The 14,155-nt window shown below is 39.0% G+C and overlaps 2 protein-coding genes across 3 annotated transcripts in view; one reads left to right on the forward strand and one right to left on the reverse strand.

The window, feature by feature from the left end:
• Positions 1 to 10,799, reverse strand: part of KBTBD12 (kelch repeat and BTB domain containing 12) — a 72,077-nt gene extending 61,278 nt beyond the window's left edge. Inside the window, exons 1-2 of one of the 2 annotated variants that reach the window (XM_003926132.4) lie at positions 10,475 to 10,799; positions 3,382 to 4,563 (exon numbers count right to left, since the gene is read on the reverse strand). In XM_003926132.4, the coding sequence (XP_003926181.1) occupies positions 3,382 to 4,451 (1,070 nt within the window). In that variant the 5' untranslated portion in view covers positions 4,452 to 4,563; positions 10,475 to 10,799. The remainder of the gene's footprint in view (positions 1 to 3,381; positions 4,564 to 10,474) is intronic. The other variant, XM_074404169.1, reaches the window with a different exon arrangement.
• Positions 1 to 14,155, forward strand: part of MGLL (monoglyceride lipase) — a 266,270-nt gene that overhangs the window by 35,920 nt on the left and 216,195 nt on the right. Inside the window, exon 2 of the mRNA XM_074404172.1 lies at positions 7,773 to 7,859. The gene's annotated coding sequence lies outside the window, so the exon portion shown is untranslated. The remainder of the gene's footprint in view (positions 1 to 7,772; positions 7,860 to 14,155) is intronic.

Consider the following 14,155-nt stretch of genomic DNA (forward strand, 5'->3'; position numbering starts at 1 on the left):
AGTACATCTGGAATTCAAAATTAAACAAAACACACACACAAAAAACAGAAAAACATGGAAATTAAGAAAAAAGTTGTTTAGAAATAAATGAGGAAATTATAATATTTTTGTTTTCTACAGAGTACAATTTTTAAGTATAGACTACTTATTTTTCATTTAACACCTGACAGTTAAGTCTATGATAGGAATTTTTCCCAGTTGTCTAAGCCAACTCTTCCCTTCTTTCCCAGAGAGACCTCTTTACTTGATGCTTGACAGGGAAGTTGGAAGGCATGCTCCTTTCTAAGGGAGTATGCCTGGCTTGTCACAGCTGAAGGCAGAAATTTATCAAACCTTATAATGGCTGTCTTCTATGTAATTCTAGGCAGAGAACCAAAGTCTCTAGAATCACAGGTGATATTTTCATCACTATTTTTAATTGCATAAATTTTAGAAGAGAAAGGAGGAATAGGTATCTGTAATATATGTTGGGGCTACCAAAGTAAAGCCAACTGAATGAATATATAAATGAACTTTAAAAAATGGGTTTGGGTTTTCTGAGACATAGTCTAAGAAAATAGGCTAGGAGTGAAGCACATCACATAAAGGTTAGGAAGTAGATGTTTGCTGGGTGACTTGCTAATCTGATTTTTGTTTTCACATTTAGAACTGAAAACAGGGAGAGATAATGCCCAGATAAAACTCTAAAACTTACTATTAAGTGGCTATGACATAAAAAAATAGCAACAAAAGCATTCATTGTTAATAGAGGTTGACAGTTTAAAGACAAATGGAGATAAATGAAGGAGATGGAAAGGTACATCTTTTTTTGGAAGAAATAATCTTCCAGAGTACTAGTCTACTTCCTCTTTTAAGTCAATAAGAAATGTATGTGCATGGAAATCTATGAGTAGAGGCAAACTGAAGAGCATCTGGACAAAGATCGAAAGAATAAGGTACACAAATAATATAACAGGGATGTAGCACAGGATGATAAATTTCTCATCCTTATCACAAAACTGGCCACAGTGGCCTTCAGTAATGCTAGGAGATTTTAATTACATAGATCATCAGCTAGAAGTCCCATTTAAGCCTAAAGCAATACTTCTGACAGTTTCATCATTGGAGGAAATGATGGTGGTAACTAATAACTTTTACCCTAACCCTGACCAATGTGGAGGAGATGGTTGGTGATGGGAACCTGGTTGAGTTCAAGATAAATAGGAAGGAAAGCGTGGGGTATATAGTTAGGCATTTGCTGTTAGACAGGGAAACGGGCTTTCAGCAAGTTAAAAGGAAAGTTGTTTGAGGACCAAAACTGAGACACTTTGACAGGGTTGGAGGTTTATTAAAAATAAGACCTGAAAACAAACAAACAAACAAAGAAACAAACAAACAAAAAGGCTGGATGTGGTGGCTCACGCCTGTAATCCAAGCACTTTGGAGGCCAAGGCGGGTCGATCACCTGAGGTCGGGAGTTCAAGACCAGCCTGACCAACATGGTGAAACCCCGTCTTTATAAAAAAAAGAAAAAAATCTGATGGCAGAATTGTAGACAATCTTGAGGATAACAAACCTGAGGTACTGGGTCAAGAGGGTCTAAGATGGAATGAAGGGCACTCAACCAACAGCAAGTGTAAAACAGGTGGCATGGACCTATGAGAAACAAACGTCAGGAAGCCAAGGTTTCCTCTTCCTGTGGGGATCCGCTCTGCTGGCTCAGTAGTCTTTCCCTGATAATTCTGAAGAAGCTGTTCTTGTGGCTCAGGGACATGCTTGGCCACCATGGGCACAGGTCTAGGTCACTCAGCCAGGGCTCTGCATTCCCTCTCCTATCACTACTAGGGAAAATTAGACAGGTCTTCAAAGTATGAATGTGGAAAAGGGACAGGCCTGTAGCTTGAGACAGATAATGTAATGCTAGGAGATGACAGAAAAATAGTAGACCTCTTCATCCTCTCTTTGGCTCCATCTTCACTGCTAAGAATTACTTTCTGACTGAAAAGTCTAAACAAACCCTGGTAAAAGAGACCTGAGAGGAGAAAAATATTGAAGGCAAGTTTTACTATCTAGCATTTATTCCATGTGCATATTTCTCATTTTCTGACTTAGATTTAAGTGCTAAATTCTCATTTAATACTGGCTGAATAAACAGTAAATAAATGTTCTTACAGCCAAAACCTAAATGAGATGCTGCTTCTTTTTTTTTTTTTTTTTTTTTTTTTTTTTTTTTTTTTTTTTGAGATGCTACTTCTTAGCAGGCATTCTTTCCTCTTACTGCAATTCTAGGATTAAAGCATTTTTAGACTACAAACATTTTACAATATTGGAGATTTAAGCAAGATCCACAAATTAAGGACAGAGAATGAAAACTGACAGATTATTGGTAATTTATGGTTAAGAAAAAAATTACTTATTACTCCAAATTATGAACTAAAAAATAAATTCAAAGGAGTCAGTGTTAATAAACTTTCCTTCTTGTTATATCAAGATTTTTAAAAACAAAGCAGTGCTCCCCTCCCTGTGTCCATGTGTTCTCATTGTTCAACACCGCCTATGAGTGAGAACATGCGGTGTTTGATTTTCTGCTCTTGTGTCAGTTTGCTGAGAATGATGGTTTCCAGGTTCATCCATGTCCCTACAAAGGACGTGAACTCATCGTTTTTGATGACTGTGTAATATTCCATGGTGTATATGTACCACATTTTCCCTATCCAGTCTATCATCGTTGGGCATTTGGGTTGGTTCCAGGTCTTTGCTATTGTAAACAGTGCTGCAATGAATATTCGTGTGCACGTGTCCTTATAATAGGGACGGGGGTGGGTGGGGAGGTGGGAAGAGATAGCATGGGGAGAAATGACAGATACAGGTGAGGGGACGGAAGGCAGGAAACCACACTGCCATGTGTGTACCTATGCAACAATCTTGCATGTTCTTCACATGTACCCCAAAACCTAAAATGCAATAAAAAAAAACAAAAAAAAACAAAGCAGTATATTAGACTCTATATATGGAAAATAAAGCTAAGAGTGAAAACTAAAATGGGATCAAAAACACACACATTTAACTTATGCAAATTCAACTATATGTTCATTAAAGGAAGAGAAAAAATAATTTTAAAATATGAGTGATTTAATTATGAAAGTTCTATATATGTTACATTTATATTTATATATATGTATTTTATCTATGCTATATTTATATTTAGAGTTATAGATTTTATATATATATATAAGTGTATACACAGACACACTAAAACATGTTCTGCATACTATTCCTATGGGAGACTTACAGGGTAATTTTGACTACAAGTAATTTAAGATGTGATAACTTTTTGCAGTTCTTCTACTGTTGATAGTATCAAAACAACATAATTAAGCAAATTTGCTGCTAGATACAAACCTATAAATTTCGACATTCTTGTTCTTTTGTCTAGAGAGTTTAGAGGCACTTGCTTCTCCAGCCACAATTATAGTGTTATTTTCCATGACAACACCAGTGCACACAGTTCCTAAACCCTCTCCATACTTTGGAGATGAGATGAAATAGGTTTTCCGTGATACGGGATCATAACAAAAACTGGCATCCCCATAGCTCCTATGTCTTGATCTGATTCCTGAAGAATTGTTGCCAATGCAAAGCAGAAGCCTGGTAGTCTCCATGCCATAGCGCAGATTTAGAGAGTGCTGTTGGGGTGTCTTGATGGCCTTGAATGCATTTTGAATTATGTCAACGCAATCTGCGTCACACAGAAGCATTGTGTTCCTTCTTAAAGCTTGTCTTAAAAAAGAAGGATTTACAAGTTCCAATCTGACTTGCTTCAAAAGCTCAACAAGATGCTCTGTACGCAATTCTTTGTTATGATTTACCCATCTCAGAACTAAGTCCAGAATGCTCTCTTCTCTGGATATATTAAGATCATCTGATTTAATAAGTGTCAAAAATTGGTGCACTTCAATTTCTAGTATTTCTTCATGTAAGCTCACTTCGGCAAAGTGCTGATATAAATATTTCTTTGATTGATCAGATAAATCTTCAGCTCCAATCTGCTTTGCAAAATAATAGATACCTAAACAGTTCGAAGCATCCATGTGGTCCATCATATATTTTTGACACACACTGAAGACTTCTTCCATCTGCATAAAATAGGCAGCCATAGCTACAGTCTGTACATTGGCATTATTGATATCCAAAGCTGCATTGTACATGTAATTTAATAACACTGCCACACTTTCTGCTGTGATGTCATAAAGTATGACTTCCCTTTGATTACATTCAAGTAGTCCACAGGTGAACATAGCTTTGAAATAAGGACTAAATGCAGCCAGGACCAGTCTGTGGCAAGGAAATTTTTCTTCTTCTGCTATGAGTACCACATCAATCATTTCTGCTAATTCTTTCATGTTTTTAATTTGATTCAGTAAATTCAAGCTATGTTGGTATTTTTCTTTTCCCTCAATCTTGCACTCCATGATCTACTCTCCAAAGTTTCCAACTAAGTCTTCTTTAAGTTTAGCTTGATTTCTGAGGGGCTATTTGCATGTCTGATTACTCATGAAGCTACAGAGATGTCAGGAAACATTTCTAAGGAAAGAAAAAAGGCAGTTTTCTTCTAAGAAAAAGTTCTCTATAATTCAGATATGTAGCATTAGTTTTAAAAATTATTTATAAACAAGCAGAGCAGTTTAAGACAACTACTTCTGTATCTAAAATTTTTTTTTGATTATGTAAACAGTAAATAATTAACTGCTGTCACAAATTCTCCTAATCAGCAGCAGAGGTTTTCCTAGGACTGAAAAGACTTCCCTCCCAACATGTACGCAAAGCCAAGTGATAAGCTGGGCACATTTTGCAATTCCATTTCCAGTTACCAAATACAGCTGACCTGCAGGCAGAGAGTACGAGGCATCAGTTAATATTCTCCCCGAGGAGATGCAAAATCACCCAAAAGGTTTTACACATCCCCTCCAAAAAATATACCCAACTGTTATAATGGCCAGTCCACAAATGCATGACTAGGGCCTTGTACTATACACCTTGGAAGAAGAAAAACTGAAAAAAGTCCACTAAAATTCTGCTCAAACTTTGATGTGGGACAAATAATTCAAAGCAGTAGATAACACAAAGATCATATTTACTGGGTTTTGAAAGGCACTACCAAATGTCAGCTGATGTAAAAAGTCACAATATTTAAAACACACAATTAAATCACCCTAAACTTAGAAAATGCATAAACCCATACGATTTCTCTATCCTCCTTCCTTGCTCAGCTTTTATTTTTTCCCCATTTCATAGTGGCAGAGACTGAATCTCTCTTCACCTTAAAAAGCACTAGTGTAAGTTTTTTAAAGCTAGCTGTCTCATCTTCATCTTCCCTGGAGAAATGGAAACAGGATGTTTCAAGGAAGTTAATTAGCTGTTTTGATTTGAAAAGGACATTCCTAGCATCAGAAACTTTAATGTTAGAAGAGGATCTCAAGTGTCTATGTCCAGTTCTAACTTGCCTATAAGTTGTATGTGGTGAGAATAACATGGATGGCAAAAGTTAATACATTTCTAGATTATGAGTAAGATAATATCCTTTTGGGGTGACTATTCTCTACTTCTCTGCTTAAATTCAGCTGAAGAGTTTTCAGAAGTGAAATGGTCCTGTTTTAAAGAAGAACTGTAATGGTCCTGTGTTAAAAAGAGCATCTGGATATCCCAAGATTCCCAAATATAAATCAATTTCTTGAATAAATATTTTGCTTGGATGCAGTTTCTCTGTCTCAAAAACATTGGCTTTGACAACAACAAAAAACCATTTCTTTTAAAACAGAAATAACTATTTTAAACATTCTAAAGAAACATATACTATACATTTTAAAAATAGGCCTATATATTTTTGTTGTATCCCTTCCCTCCAACTGTATTTATTACAAGTCCTGAAAGCTACTCTAATTGTTAGGAATTTATAGACCAAATAAATTTACTGATGAAAATCCAGAAAAATACCTGGGCAGTTAGTTATATTAGCCACCACACCTCAAAAAAAAAAAAACATTCTCAGTATTGTTTCTTGTACATACAGGGTACATAGAAGACATTGGCATGGCACATGGGGGCTTTAAAGTGAAAGAGCCCTGGTTTGGATCCCAGTTTAGCCTAAACCTTGGCTTCTTCATCTGTAAAATGGGAATAATGTACACAAATCAAATAGCTAAGTTAGTCATTGGCATCTAATTGCTCAATAAATGGACATTATTGTTAGTTTCCAGTGATATAGCACAGTAAGCACAAAGGTTAGGTTACCTAAGCCAAAATCTGTGTTCCTAACCTTCGAGCTTACTATGGGTTTGAAGCCTTGCTCTATTATTTAGCAATAAGAACACGTTCTGTAGTGTCTTTATGTTCTAGTTTTCTCACTTGAAGTTTGTTTTAAGAATTTCTTAAGAATATTTGGGAAAATTAGATAAGGCCATGCATATACAACATGCAATTTTCCTGGTAAAACTTGCTTGGTAAAGCTGCAGCAGAATATATCTGTACACTTTTCAAATAATAAAAATATTGGAGTACATATGCAAACCGCTGTGTGTACAGACACAGCTCCTAAATGAAAAGAGCTGATAGTAACTTTCCCTTGTAATGAAGGCAGAGTACATTCTCCTTTCATCAGCAAAACAAAACTGTATAAATGTTCTTGGTGATATAAATGGGAAGTTACTCACTGCTTCAATTTATAGAAGACTGAACTAGTGCATTCATAATAATAGTACCCATAATAATAGAGAAAAATGGAGTAGCAAAGATGCATATAAATCACGAGAATAAACTCTAATCACTTTGTAAGTCCAAAAAGCAGTTATACTCCTGTCTACTACATTTCATTTTGAGAAATGAACCACTGTAAATATTAATGTGGTGCAAAAAATGTCAATTTCTTTAAGCCATGGATGTTTGACAATATTTAATCTTATAATGTTTACATTATCTTTACTATATTATTTTTACTACTTACGTTGCTACTTTCTCTAAATAATGGTTGATATATGACCATGCCTTCTTTTCTAGGAAACTCTCCATGTTTTGCTGAAGTTTCACTAGTTTAAATTTATAGCAACACTGTTTGAAATAGCAAAAATTTGGAAATAACTTAAACATCCATTAATAGGAGGTCATATTGTAGTATATTCACTAGAGAATATTGTACAGAAAAAAAAAAGAATGAACTAGATCTACATTTGTACAAATGGCTGTATCTCACAAACATAATAATGTATGGAAAAGACTGTAGAATACATGCCACATACCACTGATATGTTTCTAATATGCAAAACAATATTCTATATTCTAATAGAGTAAATACTGATGATCAATTCTGACAAAGTAAGTATGAGTATTTGGTGAATCTGGCATAGGGCACACAGGAGCTTTTTGTACCGTTCTTGGAATTTTTCTGTAAGTTTAGAATTATAAATTCTCTAAGGATCTGTAAAACTGTAGTGGAATATAAAGACAGGAAGGGTAATTACAAACACCAAATTCAAGATAGTGGTTCCCTTCAGGAGTCGTGTAAAAAGAGAAATGCAAGTGGGGAAGGATGACAAGGAGTTTCAATTATATAAATACTTAATCTCTCCAGCTGTTTGGTGGGTATCCAAGACATACTTTATTATTCTTAATGCCTCTTTGTATATCTTAAATATTGTGTAAGTTTAACATTTTAAAAAACTGCATTTGAGTCACTTACAGCTTTTAAGAAACCTAAATGTTGTAAACCATGTGATGTATGACTGTGCCTTCTTTTCTAGGAAACTCTACATTGTGGTTGCTGCACTGCTATTGCCATTCACTTTTGCAGATGTTTGCCTCTTCTGTCAATGATGAGCACACTGTGGGTAAGGGACTTGTCTTCATCACTTCAGTATTCTTTAAAATTTTTACTTATTTATGTTAGAGACAGGGTCTTGCTCTGTTGCCCAGGCTGGGACCTCCGCCTCCCCCATAGCTGCACCACTACATGTACCACCACACCTAATTTATTTATTTATTTTTGTAGAGACAAAGTCTTACCATGTTACTCAGATTGGTCTCAAACTCCTGGCCTCAAGTAATCCTCCTGCCCTGGCCTCCCAAAGTGTTGGGACTATATGCTTGAGCCACTGTGCCTGGCCACTTCTGTGTTCTTGTCTGTGGTGACACCTGGACACAGGAGTTGCTCAATATGGTTTGTTCAGTTAAATTAATGTCTTGCTTAGTCCTAAATTACAAGTTAAGGATAACCTTTTTTTCTTTAGGTTTTATACATGTTAATAAAACACTATATCCAGGATTTTTTCTACATATAAAATTTATTGTGATACTATAAAATATGTATTTGGTGTTTGACCTTTTCCTAACATACAACTCCTAAAATCCTCAGAATCTCCAAAGTGATAAATGCCTTTCTGTACACTAGTGAGTTCACTGAGGGCTGGCAGCTGCTAGAGCTTCGGGATAAGATCTGGTCACCAGAAAGAACGAGGCAGGATTAGAGGATTGGGACTTTCAGCTCAATCCCCTGACCTCCAGGGAGAAGAGAAGGGAAGGGGCAGTAAGTTAAGTTCATCACCAACTAATGGTTCAATCAAGCATGCTTATGTAATGAGGCCTTCATAAAAACCCAAAAAGACAGAGTGTGGAGAGCTTCCAGGACAGCTGAACATGTGGAGGGATCCTGAAGAGTGGTGCACCTGGCTGTACCCCTTCCCCCATATCTCACCCTATATATCTCTTCATCTGTATCCTTGTTAATATCCTTTGTGGTAAACTGGAAATCTTAAGTGTTCTCTGAATTCTGTGAGCTGCCCTAGCAAATTAAACCCAAAGAGGGAACCCCAACTTGTGATGAGTCAGTCAGAAATTCTGGATGCTGGGACTAGTGTCTGAAGAATGTGGTAGCCCTGTGGGACTGAACCCTCAACCTGTGGGATCTGACACTGTCTCCAGGTAGACGGTGTCAGAATTGCACTGAGTTAAAGGAAACCCAGCTGGTGTCTGCTGCAGAACTGACTGGTTGCTGACGGAGCGAAATCCCCACATACCTCTTGGTTAGCAGAGGACACAGATGTTTTGTGTTGATTGTTGCGTGAATGCAGCAGAAAAACAGTTCTGTTTTCTCCTACTCATCAGTGCTTAATGCTTCAAGTTGCTATCCTCTTGTTCCAGTCAAAGAAATCATTCAGAATCATGAAGCGACTCCCTTGCTTTTAGCTTGATGCATTATGATACCCACTTTCCACTTGCACCCTCAAAATTAATTCCCAGTCATCATCTGCTCTCTGGGATTTGGCCCCATTCTTAAGGAACAAATGAAGCCAGGTATTGGCTTCACTTACGCCTGAGATTACAAATTTGCTGCTCAGTTTTTTGTTTGTTTGTTTGGGTTTTTTTTTTTTTTTTTTTTTTTTTGGAAATTAGCTGTCAACATGCTAAGCTGAAATATTCCAGCATCTACTGGAAAAAATGAAAGCAATGGCAACACTGAGTCCTTAATTCCCATGCGGCAACAATGTGCAGGACCTGAGTACCCAGCTGCCACATCCCAGCTGGCACATCTACTGGGCCCCATTATCCCCTTTGAGACCTGAGTGACAGTCATTATTTGTACTTCTTACGCTGCTGCTTTTCTCTTTCCTGTCCATTACATTATCCTACAGCTATTTAAGTTTGTTACACTCAGTTTATACCATTTTGTCTCCACACCCTATTTTGTTTAAGCAACACCATCTTGCTCAAATCCTATACTTGCAGAGGCTGGTAGGAAATGGCTCAGAACACACGCACCACCCTAAATGTACTCTCTACTTCTCACTAACATGAAAAAAGACCTGATTCATTTAATAATAATCCATCCCACACACCAGGCATCCGGTAACAGCCAGGCACATGGATGATAAAGACAAATAAGACTTGTTTTCTTTTCTTTTTTCTTGCCGAGTTCACAGTTTTGCATTCTCACAGTGCTTTATACTTTTCAAAGTGCTTTAATCCGCATTATAGCTCATTAGTTCCTCTTAAGAATCATTGGGGGAAAATGTGGGGCAATTATTCTCCTGGCTTTAAAGTTAAGAGAGTTGCACAGGGATGCATTCAGCATTCATTGAATTTAAACGAACCATTCTAAGTGCCAGGCACTATCTTAGATTCCGGGAAGACAACTAAGAACAGAGAAGTGCCCCTACCTTTGTGGTGCTTACAGTCTAGCCAGGAAGCCACAATAATACATTAGTCAGATAATTCGTTGGATGATAATACTATAAAGACTATGAAGGTGAAGAGCAGAGACCCCTGGCCTGGCGGAGATGGCCTGGAAGGGAAGCTCCTGCTGAGTCCGACCTGACTCCAGGCGCCGGCCCTAGGCGACCGGAGGCAAGTCACTTAGAGCAGAGGCTGCAAGTGCTGGGGCTCTCCTGGAGCTGAGGCAGGGCTTGTGACTGGGGCCGCGTACCCTTGGGGCGCTGCCCCTACTTACGGAGGTGCCGCCTGGTTCCGGGCGCGGCCCCACTTGCTTCGCAGGGGCCCCGTGATGGCTGCACGACCTGGCCTGGACGCTCCCGGGTGGCAGGGTGGCCAGCGGGCCTGACTGATGGCACTGCCCAATATGGGCCTGTACCGGCTGAGCGATATAAATAGAGGTCCCGCGCCCTGCGGAGGAGGAGGGAGGGCGCTGGCAGCTCCTCCGAGGCGACAGGTGCTGCCCTCGGCTTGGAGTCGGCGCGAGACCGCACCGCCGTAGCCCCGCCGGCCGCTGTGCGTCCGCACAGGGTCTCCCGCGCGTGTCCCAGACCCTACTGAGCATTCCCCCACGGAACTCTGTGCGCCTGCATAAGGTGTTCCCGCGCTGGCCCATGTGCCAGAGCAACTTGAAGACCTGCGGGGAGCCGCCGAGGATAAGTCTTTAAAGAGGGTTTGGAAATCGGAAAAATGCCAGGTCTTCCCTCTAGTCTTTTAAACTTGCAAAAGACCCCGTGTGTGGTCTCACTATCACCCGGGGGTAGGGTTGCCGAGTAAAATACAGGAGCCCAGTTAAAGGTAAATTGCAGATGTACAGGCACTAATTTTTAGTGTTAAGTATTTCCCAAATATTGCATGGTGAATTCACGTTTAACTCAGTGTTCCAGTTGGTTTTCATTTTGGTCTTGCACTTTCATTTGCTACATCAGGCATCAGGCCACCCTACCTGAGCCAACCAGCTTGTGATTTTTTTTTTTTTTTCCCCCTACACCTTTCTGAGTGGGAGGTTTCCAGGAGCCCTGGGAAAGGACTGACTTAGCCAGGAATGTGTAGGGATGGGAAGCCTTCTCCTTCCTTAGGTAAGTGTCACAAAATATGGCAGCTGTATTAGGTCAGTTAGCTTAAAACAAAGCAAAATACCCGCCTATGAGTGAGAACATGAGGCGTTTGATTTTCTGCTCTTGTGTCAGTTTGCTGAGAATGATGGTTTCCAGGTTCATCCATGTGCCTACAAAGAACGTGAACTCATCGTTTTTGATGGCTGCGTAATATTCCATGGTGTATATGTACCACATTTTCCCTATCCAGTCTATCATTGTTGGGCATTTGGGTTGGTTCCAGGTCTTTGCTATTGTAAACAGTACTGCAATGAATATTCGTGTGCACTTGTCCTTATAGTAGGGACGGGGGCGGGGTGGGGAGGTGGGAAGAGATAGCATGGGGAGAAATGACAGATACAGGTGAGGGGACGGAAGGCAGCAAACCACACTGCCATGTGTGTACCTATGCAACAATCTTGCATGTTCTTCACATGTACCCCAAAACCTAAAATGCAATAAAATATATATATAAAAAAAACAAACAAAAAAAACAAATGTGGCTGTTAAAATTTAAATTTTTTTGAAAGAAAATAAAAGTTGAAATAAAAAAAAAAACCAAAGCAAAATAAAATTGTTTTCAGTGGTGGCAACATGACTTTATCATCTTATTATTATTTTAGCTCTGTAGGTCACAAGTCCAAAATATGTCTCACTGGGTTGAAATCAAGGTGTCAGCAGGGCTGTGCTTCTTTCTGGGGCTTTCAGGAGGGAATCTGTCCCTGCCCTTTTGCAGCTTCTGGAAACTATCTTCATTCTTTAGCTCATGGCTCCTTCCTCCAGATTCAAAGCCAGAAACTAGGGCTGAAGCTTTCTCACATCGCATCACTTGACACTAACTCTTTGCCTCCCTCTTCCATTTTTTTAAATTGTTGCAAAACACGGTAACATAACGTTTACCATGTTAATCATTTAAAACAGTCAGTGGCATTATGTTAACAATGTTGTTCAGCCATAACCAGTATCCATTTCCAGAATTTTTTCATAGTCTCAAAAGAAAGTTGGTACTCCTTAAACAATAATTTATTTCTCACTCCCCTCTAGCACCCAGTAACCTCTATTCTACTTTCTATCTCTATGAATTTGCCTATACTAGGTGCCTTATATGAGCGGAATCATACAGAGTTTGTCCTTTTTTTGGGTGGGTGGGGGACAGCAGGAATGGAGTATTGTTCTTTCACCCAGGCTGGCATTCAGTGTTTGGTGTGATTTTGGCTCACAGCAACCTCTGCCTCCCCAGTTCAAGTGAGTCTCCTGCCTCAGCCTTCCTAGTGGCTGGGATTACAACCACACACCAACATGCCCAGCTAATTTTTGTATTTTTAGTAGAGAGGAAGTTTCATCTTGTTGCTCAGGCTGGTCTCAAAATCCTGACCTCAGGTGATCCACTCACCTCAGCCTCTCAAAGTGCTGGGATTACAGGAGTGACTCACTATGCCTGGCCAGAATTTCTCTTTTTGTAACTGGCTTATTTAACTGAGTATAATGCCCTTCCTTTTTTAAAGGCTGAATAATATTTCTCTGTGTATATGTGTGTGCTTATTTACCACATTGAAGACAAAACAGTTTTTATATTGGTAAATAAAATCCCTTTAAATATTTTAGAAGTTATTCATGTCAATGAAGAATGCTTGCATGCATTTATATTTACACTTACTTTTTCTTTTTCCTTTTTTAGAGACAGGGTCTCACTCTGTCACCTAGGCTCAAGTGCAGTGGTGCAATCATAGCTTACTGCAGCCTCAAACTCTTAGGCTCAAACGAACCTCCCACCTCAGCCTGCCAAATAGCTGGGATTGCAGGTGCATGCCTGGCTAATATTTAATTTTTAAAGACAGAGATAGGGTCTCGCTCTTGCCATATTACCCAGGATGGTCTCAAACTCCTGGGCTCAAGCCAACCTCCTTCCTCAACCTGTCAAGCGTACACATACCTCCTTACACTCATTTGAGGAAATTCCTGTGTCCTTTCCTCACAAACATCCCTTGAACCAGTTAGTCCTGGTTAGATCCTTTTGCAACTGTTTCCTTTCCTGCTTCTGGTTTTGTTCACGAGATGTTTGTGTGAACCTAATGAATCTTTCTCAGCTTGCTTTGAAGGTCCTGTTCAATTTCCTGTTGGACTACTTTATTTTACCTTTTTCATTTGTTTCAGGAAGAAGTGGAATATGCTATGAAAAGTCAGGGCTTGGGGTCTAGAGGCTAATTTGGATGCTGGGTTGTATCATTAAGAGACTTTAATTGATTCTCAAAACATCCATTTGCCAAATGATTAATGAAGTATTAATATTTATCAAATGTACTGATTTACCAACAACTTGATTTAAGGAATATGTGTCTGGAGTATATCATAGATGAATATATACTTTTATTTACCCAACAGTAACTCACTATGGTTTTTCTATTTACTGCTTCTTCCTACTGGGTCTGTCTCTGTCTCTTTCTCTCCGTCTTCTCTCTCTCTCTCTCTCTCTCTCTCTCTCCCTCTCTCTCTCTCCCCCTCTCTCTCCTTGAAGTATTTTCCCTTCTCTTTCTTTTCAAAGGTTTATTTTCATTCTTTGCTTTCTTACAGTGTTGAGTTGTTTCTCTGTATTCCTGTGTGCAGATTTTGTTATTTTTATTTAATGTATTCCTTTATTCTGGCCCTTTAAAGCTGATCTACCCATGTCTGGCTCCCTTTTATTGTGACTAGACTCGAGACAGCTTTTCCTTGACACAGAAACCATTTTCTTTCCATATACCCACTCCCACTCCATATCATTCCTACCTTTTGAAGGAAGAATACACACATCTGAAATAGTACTCTTCACACAGCACAGCTTG

Source organism: Saimiri boliviensis, chromosome 8 (genome assembly GCF_048565385.1).
Source record: "Saimiri boliviensis isolate mSaiBol1 chromosome 8, mSaiBol1.pri, whole genome shotgun sequence".
NCBI classification, from domain to species: domain Eukaryota; kingdom Metazoa; phylum Chordata; class Mammalia; order Primates; family Cebidae; genus Saimiri; species Saimiri boliviensis.